Below are 17,546 nucleotides of genomic sequence, written 5' to 3'. Positions count from 1 at the left end.
TGACCTAGCTCCCAAAATACCCTTGAGTGGAAGGTCACCCTGATCTGCTTTTCAGAGATTGCAAAGATCTGAATATTTGCATTTGGGTGTGTCAGTCATGTTATATTATCTCTTACGAAAGCCATTTACTCAGATACTAAGCATTTCAGCAATACAAGTGTCAATTTTTTCATTTGTGCCTTGGTACACTCATCTTATTCCGCATACCTAAAAGGTAATGAACCACCAAGGAGAATCTTTACCTGTTGGGATTCTGGCTTCAGAGGTACCAGCTGTAGATCTATGCAGTTACCAAAATTTTTTAGGTTATTGTCGGACAGCTGGAAACAGAGTTCTGACAAATTCTGTACACAAACCTGTATGTATTTCCTGAAAATTAAGCATATTGAACATACAATTATATACAATGTATATAACAAAATTTAATCCTTGCTATAGAGTTTCTCTAATTGTGACACTCAGGCAAGAACAGTAAAAATGACAGGCATATTTCTTTTCCTCTCTGCTTAATTACTAATCTGAGAGTCTGCAGAAGTAGGTCTATGGTAGAGTTATTTTTTATATGTAGTTTTACTTTTACTGAGTTCTAACATGGAAACCAAAAGATGGAGAAAATTAGCCTATGACTATGTGATTAAAATATACCACCAATAATGTATTTGTTGTTCTGCTGGGGGAGTGTGAAAGGGAGAATGGGTGAATCCAAGAATGAGCATTTCATAAGTGGCAAAACTCACCACCCACTTACAAAAAATAAAAGCTTACGTGGAAAGATTACATACAGAACATCAACTTCTACAAACATTTTCTAAGAGGAAAGAGACTATAAATATTTAAAGACTACATTACCGTTTGCCAGCTGACAGTAAGGAATGCTTGGCATTAAAAGGTACACTGAACGTTAATGCAATAATGGTGGAGTAAATTGACCATGGACAATCAATGGTTACCTGGAGAAAAGAAACAGAATTCTTATTCATGGTATACATTTGCATAATGGCTTTATTTTCCAATTCCAAATACTCAAACATTTCCCAGAAACTTGGTCTTGACCAGTCAAACCTAATGCACCCAAAAGGGAGAAAAAAAATTGATTTATCAAACTAAAACTTGGTAAGGTGGGAAGAGGAGTGTGTGCGTGCGTGTGTGCACACGCACTTACAGCTTGGTGTGTCCCTGACCTCAACCCCTAAGCTGACTTATCCATGGGATCTGCCTCTTCAGAGTACTTTCTTCAAGGGCTGGCAAATGTCAAGCGAGAACAATCCTGTCGCCAGTGGCATCTTATTGCAATAACCACATAGTAATTTTATTTGAGATTGACAAAATCTAAGGGAACAAACCTATTAACTTCATAACATAACGTAAGGGATGATGGATCTGCATTGTGAACTTCAGCACAGAGCTTCAAAAAAAGTTCCTCCTGAACTGAATGCAGATTTCCCCTTAATGTGTACACACACTAAGTGAAATAACTTTTTTCATATATGTTCATATTCTTTATGAACACCAAATGCCCCCCACCACTAGTTTCCAAAACCAATCTGCAGTTTCTTTTAACAATAGTTAAGCATGTGAGAAGTAAGAGTGCCAGTACATTGTGCAGACAATTTCAGTTATAAACACAGGGCAATAAAATCAGTAACATGGGATAGAGCTCTCAAATTAAGTCCCAGCAGTATAAGGAAGTGGTGTTACTGGTTTAATCCGAACATTCTTTTCTCTTAATACTGAAGCAGTGTACCAGAATGGTGCAGGGATATTATACAGATAGAAATTACATCTTTCTGATGGATCAGAAGAGAGGCTTTGATCACTGGAGTCATTAAAGATCCCATGGTACTTAAAACAAAAGTAAGGGTGATAACTATGGCCTGTTGGCCAAATTCCAACTTGGGTTATTGGCACAGAATCTCAAACCTCAGAGAAGGCTAGTATTTGGTGAAGGGAGACTCATCCACCTATAAAGCACTGTATATTTTTGTACATACTTTAAATATTCTGTACACGTACATTTGCATCTATTTCATACAGGCTGAAGTGCTTTCATATCCTTTAAGCTAGAAGGTGTTCTGTACAAGTAGGTTATTCTCACCCATATTTTGGTCAATTTAAGCACTTGTGGTCAAACATTAACTTTTTTTGTCATCTTACTTTTTGGTCAACTGTAGCCATGCAGTTGTCCATTTTCTGCTTCTCTTTGCTTTTCCTGTGCAGTTCTTTATTTACCAGATTTTCACTTTCCACTGAAGCTGTTGGGGTTGATGGCAAATAGATAACTTCTAAGTCAAATTCAATCACGTGATATGCAGGAGCCACTGGCAGGGTGATGCTTGTGATCTTTTCAGAAGACTGGATCAGTAATGATGATTCTGAGACTTTTTCTACAATTGTGTAGAATATGAAGTAATTTTAGAAATATTCCTCCCTTCCACAACCTCCATTTTTCATCTCTAGTTATCAAGTCATGAGATCATTTACTGAAAGGCTAGAAATGCCTTCTTCCATCAAGAAGGAGCCCTAAAGGCTTGGTACCTATAGTGTCTATAACCCACACCTCCCTGTCAGCGAGGACTGCAGCCATAGGACTCATTGTAGAACTCCAAGAACTCCACACTGGCTTCCTTGATGAAGTCTCTGGCTACAAATACATTATGAAGCTTAGGCTGGCAGAGCCCCGCGGTGTAGAGACAACCTTCACTGACCGAACTAGCTTTTCTGTCCATGTAGGAACACCACCTCCCCGAATGATGTTCGCTACATCAACAGAAACATTCTTCCATCAACATGGCTGTGACTATGCCTGGTGTTTGTCAGGCATGTGGGTTTTTTCACATCCCTGACCAATGTAGCTATGCCAACATAACTTTCAAGTGTAGATCAAGTCAAAGACCCCACATCATGAATAACCTTACCCTTCATTATTTCCACTAGTGTTTCCCTAATTCTTCTTGAATGGCTACTGGCTACCTTCCTTGGTAGTCCATTTCAATTTTCAAGAAAATTCTTGACAGAGCAATTTAATGACTAGTCTGAATCTTATCAATGTTCCTTCAGTCCTCACCTGCCCCATTACCCAATCCTTTTTTCACCACTAGTCCTTGTGACTCCTCATATCCTATTACTTCATTCCTTTCATCTTACACAAGCTTCATTACTGATAACACAAGACTATGTACTGATAATGAGGATTTAACCAGCATTAGTGACGTATCTTAAATTTCATACAGGATGCCTACATTTATCTTATTTTTAATCTCTCTTTATTCAACTATTGAGTCTTCGCTTCTTGCTTTTACATATAAACTGAAGGAGAGGGGTGAGATGCACTAGCAGAGCTTTGGGAGAAGCTGGGATATGACCTGCTTAAATGAAACATTGGCTAGAGAAAGGCAAATAATTCTTCACTTCCCTGAGCACTAACCATTGCTTTATAAAAACATCCTAGCTGCTTAATAATTATTACATCATTTTGCTATGGTACAAAGCCTCTGTACAGGTAATGTCTCACAATAGCAACACAAAATAGTCTAATTCACTCAAATTCTCTAATAATCCTCAACTATTCCTTCCTCCCTACACTGACCTCTATCCATAAAAAGCAGTATTGCCAGGACTAATCTGGTTGACTGAAAGTTAATACTTCTTTCTTGAGGCAATCACTTGCCTCAAGAATTAGAACAAATACAATGAGAACTCAACCATGGATTCATGTGTGCAGGAGGCTTAAGTAGTCAACTCTGTTTTATACAAAATATGCAAATTCAAAGCTAGACAGGGTAGTACAGAGAACCCTGTAACTGGATTTCATTCCAGGTCCTATAAGCTGTTCCCATGATCTCCTTCCCTGCAACAGGTGAAAGTGTTGCTAAGGTTTCCTCTGTTGTATGGTGCCACTTGCAATTATACTACATTGATTTAAAAGTTGCTTATGAGGCAAGTTAAATTTCCTAGTGAAGGGCCCACAGACAGTAAATTAATCTTTCCCAGAATATATCTATTCTTTGTTATTGAGATAAGACCTATACCTGAAGTAGTTAAGACTAACTGGTCACATGCACACAGTTTCCAAACAGTTGTAGAAAAAGGCCAGGACTTCCAGAAGCTTTTGTGCTCTGAAATGCTGAGTTGCCAGTTCCTAATTGATGGTTACTGACAACAATGTTGTCAAATGTTCTAACATCTTATAGACCACTTTGCTGCTATGCAATAATATTTACATCATGCTTATAGGATTTCTGCATTTTCACAGTCTGGTAAGAGATAATTGATTTTGGCTATACTGCTTACCCTTGGTATTGGAATAGATCAATGCTTTGCTCTCTGGATGGTACAGGAAAGGCATGGCATCGGCATTACTGAGCTGCAGAGTATCTCCACTCTTCATGGTATAATGGCCAGTAGTCACTGTGAACTTCACCCTCTGAGGAATACCAGCCAAAAGGCTGTCTGAAGAAAAAGAAAGCAAACAGTGCCAGTGTATTCCAGCACTCTAGTTATTAAATGGTTACAATTAGCTGCTAATGTTTGCTAGGAGTTTACAAATAAACATTCACAGCTTATTTTTCGCACAAGTACATCTTAACATCAACTGGAAAATTTTACTTTTTGGTGCTCAGTTATGGAGTGGTTTTCTAAGAAATTGTCCAAGAAATAGGGAGAGTTTCAGCCACTCAATTTTGGGCAATTTTCACTGTTTCCCTTCACCTGAAGTCAAATCATTCTCAATCAATGAGGTGCAGCTGTGCAACAAGCTTCCAGAGGCAGTCAGACTAATTCAAGTGTGACCACCTCTTTGAGACAGCTTTCCCATATTAACCAGAATGATACGGAATATGTGAAGATGTAGGAAGAAGGGGAAAAATGTGTGTTAGAGATACAGCCCAAGCAGAGCCTCTTCTACTAAGGAAGGGGGGGGGAAGTAGAAGACTTCATGAAGCCTAGGGGACCTCACTGGTAAAATCTAATTTACCAGGAATGTTCTTAAACATGGTGACGGGTTCTATAGAAAGCTCTTAGATTGAATTCAGTGGAAAGCGAATCACTAAAGGAAAGACTCCTGTTCATTTTAAAGGGAGTTAGATCAGAGCCTCTTTGGTAGGTGAATGTGCAAGGTAAAGGGATTTCGCTAAATTACCAAAGCCAATACAGTGTCACAAAACTAGTAAGAAATTCACAATGGTGCAGTCAAATCACTATCTATTCTCCCCATCAACGTGTCTAGTGATGCAAGATCAAACCCCACTTGATCCTTCAAAAGGATACAGACATATATATGCACTCCAACTAAGCCAGATTCTGAAATTCGCAATCAAATACTAGTTGTCATGTCACTTGACAAGTGGGACTGATAGTGTTCAGACTCACTAAAGCCTAAAGACTCTCATATGTTCTCAATAGAAGTAGTTTTAAAAGGAAACTGCAAAAGACAACAGAGCAAAGTAACTTGTTTTAGATGAAATGAGAAGTAAGAAACATGTCATGTAGTGAGAAAGTAACACGGACAATCAACACATTCTTAGTGTTACAAGTTTACCTACCAGTCAATGGCTCCACTTTTAGCTGGGGCTCCTGAGAGTACACATCATACTGCACAACTGGGTAAATGTGAGGAAGGACAAAGTGCACTTTACCCACTGACGTGCACAGCTGCCTGAGAGTATATGTCCCAGGTTCTTTGGCCTTTGAAAAATAAAAAGTGAAACTGAAGAGCGGATTTTCAACCTAGCAATTATTTTTACATTTCTCAAGAAAACCCTTTGTTTTCTCCACTGAACTTCTGACAAATGAAGGACAAATACACGTCTCAGCCCATTTCTAACTTGTATGCTTTTATCTGTACAACTAGGTGAATAAAAAGAACTAAGAGAAAAAAAAAGAAATTCATGAAATTGCTCAAGTGCTCCAAAGGCAATTTTAATAACTGCAAAGGACCCCACCTAATAATGGGCAGGGGGGAGGGGGTCAGGAATGTTGTCCATTTGATTCAAGAATAAAGTCAAGTGCTGTCAATTGAAATACTCTGTTACCCAAAGTACCTAGCATAGCAACCCACTCTGCTGATTATTTATATCTCATACATATATATATTTGAAGTGAGGGCTACATACATTAAAATATAATGAATATGATCATCTATGATATTATGGACTTTACCAGGTCACAAGCAGCAGAGTGCTTATTTGGCTAGCATTCATAAAATCCCACACTGTGCAAGGCACAGACTTCAATCAATATAAGCCTATGATGTTTTCATACTTTCTTCCACATTGTGTGGACACCTATTAATGAATATATTTTAATCTCAAACTCTCCACCAACTCTACCTTAAGGCGGCTAGTTATGATAGGATAGCACCATTATAAAAAATAATAAAATGGTACACCGGTAGGTGTGATTCCAGAAGATGCATCAGTTCTATCCCTGGTGAAGGATCATGTGTTAGTCACTGCTGATCAACAAGATTTGAGGTTTGGAAGTGGTTCTCCCCCCCCTTTGGTCACTTCTTACTGCACAGCATTGAAAGTGCTACAAATCTTTGTTAATGTCATAGGCTGCTCTCACAGCAGAATTAGAATTTTTTGGGCGCTGGAATGAACTTTAGTTTTAATCAAACAAGCAGTTATAGTCAATTGAACAAAAAACTGAAATGATACAGCTATTTATACTGTTAAAAGCACTGAGGGCATATGAACACCCAAACAGCATCATGCTAACAGAAGGAAAATGCTGGCCTCTCAGAGATCTATAGTATTTTGAATTTTTTCACCTAGGTAGAGCAGGTTTTCTAAAAAATGCTCCTAATTTTCTTGAGCATAATGTACAGATTTGTGTTGTGTGTGCCATATCACATCACATCTGATGTGGAAATAACCCATAATACACAAACCTTATGCAGCCTGAAGCATTTGTTTTTTGTCTGACAGTGAATAATCAAATTCAAAATGTTTCAGTTGTAAGTTAGTGGTACTGCACCTGCCCCCAAATTACAATCCTAAAACCTTACCATCTGAGTGTTTTCTCAAAACTTTTTCCCATCTTGTAAATAGACAAAAGCATTAGCGCATATTATGTGCTAATGTCATGGGAGATTTCACATAATGTAAACCTAAGCAATTTTTAGGCGTCATAGGAGAGGGGAATACAGATCCAAAGAACCCAGAAAACATTTTCTGACCTGCTATAAAACTTTAGAATGAATACATTTAAAGAGGGTCAGTTTGGAGTATGGCTAAGAGAGACTGCTGCACATTTAGCATGAAGCAAGTTCTATGCTCAGTCTAAAAACCTACACACAAAGCAGAGTGCACATACATCCCATATGGAGGGGGGCATTTTCTTTTCCCTTTATTGTTCCCTCAATGCAATTGTTAGGCTGGCCTACACTTAAAATTTTGATTGGCATAGCTATGTTGCTTCCCAACTGACATAACTGGGCTGAACTAAGCCCCAGTGTAGACGCAGCTCAGTAGACAGAAGAATGCTTCCATCAACCTAGCTACCACAGCTCAGAGAGATGGATTACCTACAACGATGGAAAGTGCCATAGGAAGTGCCTACACTATGGCACTACAGCAGTACAGCTATGCTTGGCGTAGACATGGCCTTCATCCTACACAAGTGAGAGGTTTCTATAATCCCTTTTTTTAATCCCTTGTCCTGTTAGATAATGTAACAAATATGAAGCCATCATCCTACAGTAGGTGCACTCAATTTTTTTTTTAAATAAACATACCACCTCGAATATATTTTTAAGGAAAATATCACCAAGTGATATCTAAGTTACTTGATATTGTCAAAGTTCTAGAAATTAAAATTCTGTTCTTAGCAGAAGAGGATAAATGCTGGATGCAACACTCAGCATGAAGGAATCTAACAGCACAATTTCCCCTCTTGCTGTTCCTTCACTACAGGAAGAGATTTGAAAACAGGAGAATTAGGAAGTTAACTCTCCCTCCTTCAGTATTGGCCACCAGAAATGTACATAGTATGAGATATAAAGAATAGTTCAAGTAGTAAATTGTATCTTCATTTATATTCCATCTTTCTGCTTCCAGAGTTTAGTAGATTGCTTCCTCACTCATGAAGCCAAAAACACTGTACACACTAATCCCCTACAGCCTTCTCCCAGTCAGGTTCTTCAGACTTAGATCCAATTTTATATGAAACTGCATCTGCAGCCACGTGGCCCTCTGAAATCTCCACATCGCATTGCACTGCCTCTATTACTAGAGATGGGTTGTCTGAGTGGTATGCAACAGCCACGGACTCACAGGAGGTATTCAAAAACCTAAAAATTAGATCAGTAGGTAGTGCACAGATCACACGGTTGCCAGCTCTCAGTTCAAGCACCTGCTGCACCAATGTGAACTTACATCTCCAGCAGGTAAGTGCTACCCATACAGGCTCACAGTGCCAGCCTGCCCCTGTATGAGCACCTCTCTCTTTAGTGCTTGCCGTCTTAATGCTGCAGACTGAAAAACGAAAGCACAGACTGCACTTAGCCTGTAGGCTAAATAGAAAAGTTACATGTTGAGATGGTGACAGACAATGAAAGAAGGGGATGGGAAAAAAAACGGTTACTCACCTTTGTAACTGTTCTTCGAGATGTGTTGCTCATATCCATTCCAATTAGGTGTGCACGCGCCGCGTGCACGATCGTCGGAGAATCTTCTACCCTAGCAACACCCGGTGGGTCGGCTGTGAAGCCCCCTGGAGTGGCACCTTCATGGCGCTGGATATATACCCCAGCCGACCCAGCGCCCCCTCAGTTCCTTCTTGCCGGCTACTCCGACAATGGGGAAGGGGGGCGGGTTTGGAATGGATATGAGCAACACATCTCGAAGAACAACAGTTACAAAGGTGAGTAACCGTTTTTTCTTCGAGTGCTTGCTCATATCGATTCCAATTAGGTGACTACCAAGCCTTACCTAGGCGGTGGGGTCGAAGTGAGACATTGCTGCATGCAAAACCGCTGATCCGAATACAGCATCGTCTCTGGACTGCTGTACAAGTGCATAGTGAGCGGCGAAGGTGTGGACCGATGACCAAACCGCAGCTCTACAAATGTCCTGGATCGGGACGTGAGCCAGGAAGGCAGTTGAGGAGGCTTGGGCCCTTGTGGAGTGGGCGGTGAGGCGTGGCGTTGGGGCACCAGCCAGGTCGTAGCAAGCACGAATGCAGGACGTGATCCAAGAGGAGAGGGGTTGCGAGGAGACCGGTAAGCCTTTCATCCGGTCGGCCACTGCAACGAAGAGTTGCGTCGTCTTCCTAAACGGTTTCGTACGCTCAATATAGAAAGCAAGGGCCCTGCGTACGTCCAAGGAGTGCATGCGCTGGTCTTGACGGGTGGCGTGCGGCTTAGGATGGAAGACCGGGAGAAATATATCTTGGTTCACATGAAAAGCTGATACCACCTTGGGAAGAAAGGCAGGGTGGGGGCGAAGCTGCACCTTGTCTTTATGGAAGACTGTATATGGAGGCTCAGACGTGAGCGCCCTGATTTCAGAAACACGCCTCGCTGAAGTGATGGCTACAAGGAAGGCTGTCTTCCAAGATAGGTAAAGGAGTGAGCAGGTAGCCAATGGCTCGAACGGGGGCCCTGTGAGCGAACCAGGTTAAGATCCCACGCCGGAACAGGTTGGCGTTGGTGTGGGTATAGCCGGTCTAAGGCCTTGAGGAATCGGACGACCATCGGGTTAGAGAAGACCGAGGAAGTGTGTTCTCCTGGGTGGAACGCCGATATAGCGGCCAGGTGAACCCTGACTGAAGATATCGGCTAGCCCTGCTGTTTTAGGGATAGGAGATATTCAAGTATAAGAGGAATAGACGCCTGCAAGGGGGGCGTGGCCCGCTGCTCGCACCAACAGGAGAAATGTTTCCACTTGGCTAAGTAAGTGGTCCGTGTAGAGGGCTTTCTACTTCCCAGCAGAATCTGTTGCACGGGATGTGAGCATCGTAGCTCTGTCCGATTCAGCCATGGAGCATCCACGCTGTAAGGTGGAGCGATTGCAGGTCGGGGTGACAGAGTCGGCCGTGGTCCTGAGAGATCAAGTCTGGGCCCAAGGGAAGCGTGATCGGAGTTTGTACCGAGAGCTCCAGAAGCGTGGTGTACCAGTGTTGTCTTGGCCAAGCTGGAGCGACTAGAATCATACGTGCCTTGTCTCTGCGTAGCTTGAGCAGCACCCTGTGAACCAGTGGGAATGGAGGGAAAGCGTAGAACAGCTGGTCTCTCCACGATAGGAGGAAAGCGTCCGACAGGGTGCCTGGAGATCGGCCTTGGAGGGAGCAGAACACGTGGCACTTCCTGTTGGCTCGTGAGGCGAACAGGTCGACCTGGGGAAATCACCACCTCTGGAAGATGGAGTGGATAATATCCGGGCGAATCGACCACTCGTGCGTCTGGAAGGATCTGCTGAGACGGTCCGCTAGAGAGTTCTGGACTCCAGGGAGGAACGATGCCATGAGATGTATCGAGTGGGCAATGCAGAACTCCCACAGGCGAATGGCCTCTTGGCATAGGAGAGACGACTGGGCTCCTCCTTGCTTGTTGATGTAGAACATGGCCGTGGTGTTGTCTGTGAGGACTGACACGCAACGGCCATGTAGGAGACCGAGAAATGCCTGACAGGCTAGGCGCACCGCCATCAGCTCTTGAACATTGATGTGCAGAGCTAGTTGGGATGTGGTCCACAGGCCCTGGGTATGGTGCTCCCCAAGGTGAGCGCCCCAACCTAGAGATGAAGCGTCCGTGATCAGGTGCAGGGAGGGTTGTGGGGCGTGAAATGGCACTCCTGCGCAAACCGCCTTGTGATCCAGCCATCAGGTGACAGAGGTCAAGACCGAGTTCGGAACCGTGACCACCATGTTCAGGTTGTCCCGATAAGGACGGTACACCGACGATACCCAGGCCTGAAGTGGGCGAAGCCGAAGTCTGGCATGCCTGGTTACGTAAGTGCAAGAGGCCATGTGTCCCAACAGGCCGAGGCACGTCCTTATTGTGGTGATCGGAAAGACCTGGAGTCCTTGGATGAGGTTTGTGATGGTGTGAAACCGAGTGTCTGGCAGAAGAGCTCGGGCGAGTCTGGAGTCTAAGACTGCCCCGATAAACTCTATTCTCTGGGTTGGCTCCAGAGTGGACTTTTCTTTGTTGAGTAGAATGCCTAACTCGTGGAATGTTTGTAGTATTATCTGGACATGAGCTTGAACTTGCTCCCTGGTGCGACCGTGCACCAGCCAGTCGTCTAGATACGGGAACACCTGTATCCTTTGTTGATGAAGGTATGCTGCCACAACAGCCATACATTTGGTGAACACCCTCGGAGCCGCGGACAAGCCGAAGGGAAGGACGGCAAATTGGTAGTGCACATTGTTTACTACAAATCGAAGGAAGCATCTGTGTGGGGGGTAGATTGCTATATGAAAATATGCGTCCTTCATGTCGAGGGCGGCGTACCAGTCTCCAGGATCCAGGGAAGGGATGATGGTCCCCAAGGAGACCATGCGGAACTTCAACTTTACTATGAATTTGTTGAGTTCGCGTAAGTCTAAAATGGGTCGCAGACCCCCTTTTGCGTTGGGGATCAGGAAGTAGCGGGAGTAAAACCCCCTGCCCCTTAACTCTGGGGGAACCTCCTCTATGGCCCCCATAGAGAGGAGCCCAAAAACCTCCTGTGTAAGGAGATGCTCGTGAGAAGGGTCCCTGAAGAGGGACGGGGGAGGGGGGGGACGAAGAAAACTAGAGAGCGTATCCCCTCTCCACCGTGCGAAGGACCCAACGGTCCGAGGTTATAAGGGACCAAGCACGGTGGAAACGGGAGAGGCGATCTCGAAAGAAAGGAAATGGATCCTGGGTAGTGGCTGGCACGCCGTCCTCGAGCGCACCTTCAAAAATTTTGCCTAGGTCCTGAAGGTGGTCTAGGAGGGCCTTGGTTCTGACCGGGTTGGGAGCCGGTCGACCTCCGTCTACCACCTCGTCCCCGCCTTCTGGGGAAGTCCTGTCTCGGACGAGGAGGAGGAGGGTAGAACCTTTGTGGCTGGGACCTAAAGGGCCTGCGCTGGGGTCCTGGGACATGCATCCCCAGGGAGCGCATGATGGTTCTGGAGTCCTTGAGGCTCTGCAACCGAGAGTCCGTCTTGTCCAAGAACAACCCCTGGCCCTCGAACGGCAGATCTTGCAGGGTCTGCTGCAGTTCTGGCGGTAACCCCGAAACCTGGAGCCAGGAGACGCGTCTCATGGCTATCCCAGACGCTATGTCCAGGGAGGCCTGCAAGGAGGTCCTAGCCACCTTTTTACCTTCCTCCACTAGGGCCCCGAACTCTTCCCTCGAGTCCCGGGGGACCAACTCTTTAAATTTACCCATGGAATTCCGTGAGTTGTAATTGTACCGACTCAAGAGCGCCTGTTGGTTCGTGGCTCTGAGCTGCAGACACCCCGCTGAGTAAACCTTGCGCCCAAACAAATCGAAGCGTTTGGTGTCCTTCGATTTGGGCGCTGCCACCTGCTGACCATGACGCTGTCTTGCGTTCACTGAGGAGACTACCAGTGAACACGGCGGAGGGTGTGTATAGAGGTACTCATGGTCTTTAGAGGGGACAAAGTACTTCCTCTCTACACCTCTGGCAGTGGGAGGGATGGAGGCTGGGGTTTGCCATATGGCATTAGTGTTAGCCTGGATTGTCCGAATGATGGGCAACGCCACCCTGGTTGGGGCATCAGCTGAGAGGATGCTCACCACCGGGTCCTCCACCTCCACTATCTCCTCAGCCTGTAGGTCCATGTTCCGTGCCACCCTACGCAACAAGTCTTGGTGGGCATGGAGGTCTATTGGAGGTGGGCCTGAGGATGTTGTACCCGCCACCGCCTCATCTGGGGAGGATGATGTGCAGGATCCCCTGCACCGGGGTCTGGGGCCTGTGTGGGAGTCGGCACTGGAGCCTCCATGCCCCCTGGGGGAGGACGGGAGATGGTGGCCTCAGGAAGCCTGGGCTCAGAGTGTGCCGAGCGAGAGGCCGCTGGTGGAGCCCCTTGAGCTTGGTGATATGCCCATGGGGTCCAGAAAGACCAATGTGCAAGGTCCTGTCTAGGGTCCTCTGCCCCCTCCTGCTAATGACCCAAGTCGTCTGCCGCCTGACCCTGAGCAGGGTATGCTGATCGGGAAGCTCCTTCCGATGAGCGAGACGCCGATCCTGAGGGCCAGGGCGGTGCCGAGCGTGGTTGCAGGGGCTCGTCCTGGTCCACAGGCGAGCGGTCTCTGCGCGGTGCCGGTGAGCGGTACCGGGATCGAGAACGGTGCCGATGGCCATGCCGGTACCGGGATCCAGATCTGGATTGCGAAGACGAAGACCGTCTGTAGACTCAGTGCCGGGAGCGGCCTCGCGAACGGGAGCAGCGCTCATACCGGTGCTGGGAACTGCGTCTGGACTCCGACCGGTACCGATGCTCAGGTCGGTGCCGAGAAGTAGACCGGTACCGGGAGGAAGATGTGGGCCGCGAGTACGACCGGCGCCGAGATGAAGATCGGTGCCGGGACTGCGAGCGGCGTCGGGACCTGCTCCGAGACCGGGAGCGGTGCCGCGAGTCCACGCTCGGAGATGGCGGGCATATCAGGGCAGGCTTGCCCCTGGATTGCACCATGCGAAGGGGATGCGGTGCCGCGGGCTGGGACGGCGCCGGCTCCGTGAGGGTGATGAGGTCTTTCGCCGTTGCAAAAGTCTCCGGTGTAGAAGGGAGACAGGGCTCAACCACAGGACGAGGCGGTGAGCCAGTCCGCACTGGACTCAACGGCCCTACACCCGGTGCCGGAGTCAATGGTGTTGACGATGCCTGTACCCTCTGGCGCTCCGAAGCCGGACGCGGCTCTACCACCGGTGCGGGGGGAGCCGGTGCTTGCTGGACGGCAGCGTCCTGGGTCTTGCGGGGTCTTTTATGTCCCGGAGACAGGGAACGGCGCCGAGGGGCTTGCAGCGGACGTGGTGCCAAAGGAGGACGGTGCCGTGGGGCCTTATCCGCGTCTGCTCGCGGTGCAGTACCGGAGGGTGCCGCTGGGGTGCTGCGCACCGAGGCGCTCGGTGCCGGAACTTGGCGCGCCGAAGGAGGATCTGGGCTAAGTGCCGCCTCCATAAGGAGCTGCTTAAGTCTAAAGTCCCGCTCCTTTTTGGTCCTGGGCCTGAAAGCCTTGCAGATCTTACACTTGTCCGTCTGGTGAGACTCCCCTAAACACTTCAGACAAGAGTCGTGAGGGTCTCCTGGTGGCATAGGCTTAGCACAGGTCGTGCACGGCTTAAAGCCAGGAGCCTTGGGCATGAGCCCGGCTGCGCGCCGGGGGGAAAAGAGGGGATAATAGCCCCCTTAACCCCCGCTAACTATTTATAACAACTCTACAAACTAATAAACTACTAATCTAAAGAATATAACCAACAACTATCTACAAGAACTAACGAGTAAAGCTAGGGAGAGTGCCGCGCTCCACAGTTCCAACGACCATCACGGGCGGTAAGAAGGAACTGAGGGGGCGCTGGGTCGGCTGGGGTATATATCCAGCGCCATGAAGGCGCCACTCCAGGGGGCTCCGCAGCCGACCCACCGGGTGTTGCTAGGGTAGAAAATTCTCCGACGATCGTGCACGCAGCGCGCGCACACCTAATTGGAATCGATATGAGCAAGCACTCGAAGAAGAATGAAAGATTAATTTGAGTCTCAGGAGAAGTGGGGTAATACACACAGGTCATTATGAGACCACTGGAAAAAATTCAGTGACCAGCACTGTTAAAACCTCCAATTTTTAAAATAATCTATAGTTCTGCTTTTGTTCAGTTCTGTATAAGGTTGCAAAGTTAACTACTAAAACATTAGGAAATGCCAAAATTAATTCAATGTATTATGAGGCAGTGTATAATTACAAAATCACATACGGTTTTAGTCACAGGACCATTGCCTCACTCAGTATACAGGACAGGCAGAGCTCAGGAAATGAGGCAAAAATTCAGTATTTGTTTTTATACTCAATGCATTGCTTTACTTACTGCACACCATCTAGACACTGTATTGAATACAGAATTATTCATTTCCTCGTGGTTTATCTACAGTTTGCTCATCACTGTAGTATCCAAGTTTAATGCACACCCCTCTCTGGAGGTCTGAAGACTTTTTTTTTTTTAAATACACAGACAGGGAACTGAAGCACAAGATGATTACGGCAAAAGTTTTTTGCAAGAGGCTGCATTCTGAAATACCTATTTTTCAGAATATTTTAAAATGCTATATAGACATACCAAATTATTCCTCACAATACCCTGTCAGGCTGGTCAGTAACTACTATTATCCCCATTTTACAAGTGGGGACACTAAAAAAGTCAAAGTGATTTGCCTAAAGCCACACAGCAAATGAGTGGCAGAGCCAGGATTAGAACTCAGGATCTCCTAACTCCCAACCCCATGCACTCATTCCTCCAGTCCATACTGCCTTACTGTTAGAGGTCCGAAGCGTAACAGCTCTCAGGTTGTGTCGGGCTCAGGCTAAGGGGCTGTTTAATTGCAGTGTACATGCAAATAAACAGCCCCACAAGCCCGAGTCAGCTGGCATGGGCCAGCTGCCGTTTTTTAATGGCAGTGTACATACCCTCAGTGATTTCAGCTGCAACTGAGTACTTAGCACTTCTGAAAATCAGGCCCCAGAGATCTCAGGTTGGGCACCCAGAAAATAAAGCACACACAAGTAGTGACCATCTTTAAGAATTTTGGTTTAAAGTTACTTGCCCAGCATCATATATATAAAAAAAATCTGTGGCAGAGGCAGGAATACAACCAGTTTTCCTGGCAGCATTCAATTGGCTTAATTAGAGCCATCCCTTGGGTAGGGCAAATCGGGGCGACCGCTCTGGGCCCCATGCTTTGGGGGACCCCGTGGGCTGGTGAATTGGCCAGTGCAGTCAGTCCCGGAAGAGACGAATCAGTCACTTTCGCCCTGGGCCCCAAACCCCCTTAGGGACGGCCCTGGGCTTAACTGTATATACATTTCTCTCTCCTTGCAGCTCTCTTTCAATCACTACACACCTTCTATCTTCTGCAATGAATGAGACTGAGGTCCTTTGGGGAAGAGTATTGGTAACATAGCTAAAGACTGTCATACTCACAGGGAAGAACTGAAGTTACACAAGCAACCTTAATTCTGACATTTCCTAAGAGCAAGTGGTTGACTTTGCAATCTTAATATTCTTATTTTTTTTCGTATGCAACGATTACTATAGCTGCTATCACGCCACACTCTGGAAATGAGCAACCACCAACATGATTATGTATTGCTACAGCTAAAACTGGCTGATACTGACTCTGGAAAAAAGATTACCTGTAATAGAACACAATAAGAAAAACACCTCCCTGCCTGGAACCTTTTATGCATTACTCTGAGCAAGTCTGACTATGGAACAAGAGAATCTTACCTTTTCTAGAACATGATGGACAATGAACATTGCAGTTTGTGACAGATGCAATACTCATCTGAATTCTAGTTGTTAGATAAGTGTTTTATTTTTATGAAAGTGCTAACTGGATAAATAAAAATGACTTAATGAGTTTGGTGGGATCATTCTAGTCTCCGATTTCTACACATCAGAGAACCAACCACACACTTTAGCAGAGTTAGCAGCCTCTCTTCACAATAGGCCAAGGTCTGCAATAACAGGGGCGAGCCAGGAAGAGGTTAAGCTGCATTGGCAAAGCTGTGGCAGGGGAGCAACACTGGATACCACTTGCCAGCACTACGCCCTTCTCTAATCAGTGCTTTTAGATCTTCTCTTTCATGAGTGCTATGCTCACTCAATTGTAAAAACATACCTGAGTTCTGAATGTTATTGTATTGACCCCTGGTTCCAGTATAAAGTTGCTACATCTTAACATGTGAGCCCCATCCTCTAGAGTCACCCCTGAGGGCATTTCCAGAGAAGAGCTGCTCTCCTGCCTTCGCAGTAGCATGTGCACATTTTTGCAGATTATTCCTGTTGTGTTCAAAGAGTTATCCGAAGGGCTCCTTTCGTACATTTCATATAACTCCAGTGCTGGCAAGTTATTTCTTGACAAAGGGAAGCCTGCAACCTCATTCGGGAAGCTGATAATACCGTTGGAAGTTTTGTGTTTAGTGAGCCATTCAGCTGTTTTCCGGTAATTACTTTTCTCAATGCTGAAGTGGACATTGACGGCAATCTGATCCACTTCGACTGGGACGGGCATTTGGCTCAGCAAAGTCAGCTCAATAGACAATGTTCCACCCACATGGATAACAGCATTTGGAGGGTCAAAATGTAGAGTTTTCAGCTGTGCAAAGGAATGCATAGACAGTGTAACCTTTTGACCTGGAAGTACAGACAAGAACAAGGTATTTTACTCCACTCTGCTTTTGGTAATGCAAGGTTAGCCTTTACAGCAATCCATTTTTTAAAAAGTTTAGAAATTTTTAAAACTATGTTCCCGCCCATTCCAAAGTGACAAAAAACACCACCTTCTTCTTAAACTAAACGGAATAAAAAATTTTAAATTCTAGATGATGCCT

The 17,546-nt window shown here is 45.8% G+C and overlaps 1 protein-coding gene across 1 annotated transcript in view; it reads right to left on the bottom strand.

Moving 5' to 3' along the window:
• Nucleotides 1–17,546, bottom strand: part of TRAPPC10 (trafficking protein particle complex subunit 10) — a 95,900-nt gene that overhangs the window by 18,211 nt on the left and 60,143 nt on the right. The window contains exons 14-19 of the mRNA XM_065416068.1: nucleotides 16,835–17,349; nucleotides 5,541–5,682; nucleotides 4,291–4,449; nucleotides 2,155–2,384; nucleotides 850–950; nucleotides 243–369 (exon numbers count right to left, since the gene is read on the bottom strand). Coding sequence (XP_065272140.1) covers nucleotides 243–369; nucleotides 850–950; nucleotides 2,155–2,384; nucleotides 4,291–4,449; nucleotides 5,541–5,682; nucleotides 16,835–17,349 — 1,274 coding nt within the window. The remainder of the gene's footprint in view (nucleotides 1–242; nucleotides 370–849; nucleotides 951–2,154; nucleotides 2,385–4,290; nucleotides 4,450–5,540; nucleotides 5,683–16,834; nucleotides 17,350–17,546) is intronic.

Source organism: Emys orbicularis, chromosome 1 (genome assembly GCF_028017835.1).
Source record: "Emys orbicularis isolate rEmyOrb1 chromosome 1, rEmyOrb1.hap1, whole genome shotgun sequence".
NCBI lineage: Eukaryota > Metazoa > Chordata > Testudines > Emydidae > Emys > Emys orbicularis.
This window is presented reverse-complemented; position numbering and strand designations above follow the sequence as displayed.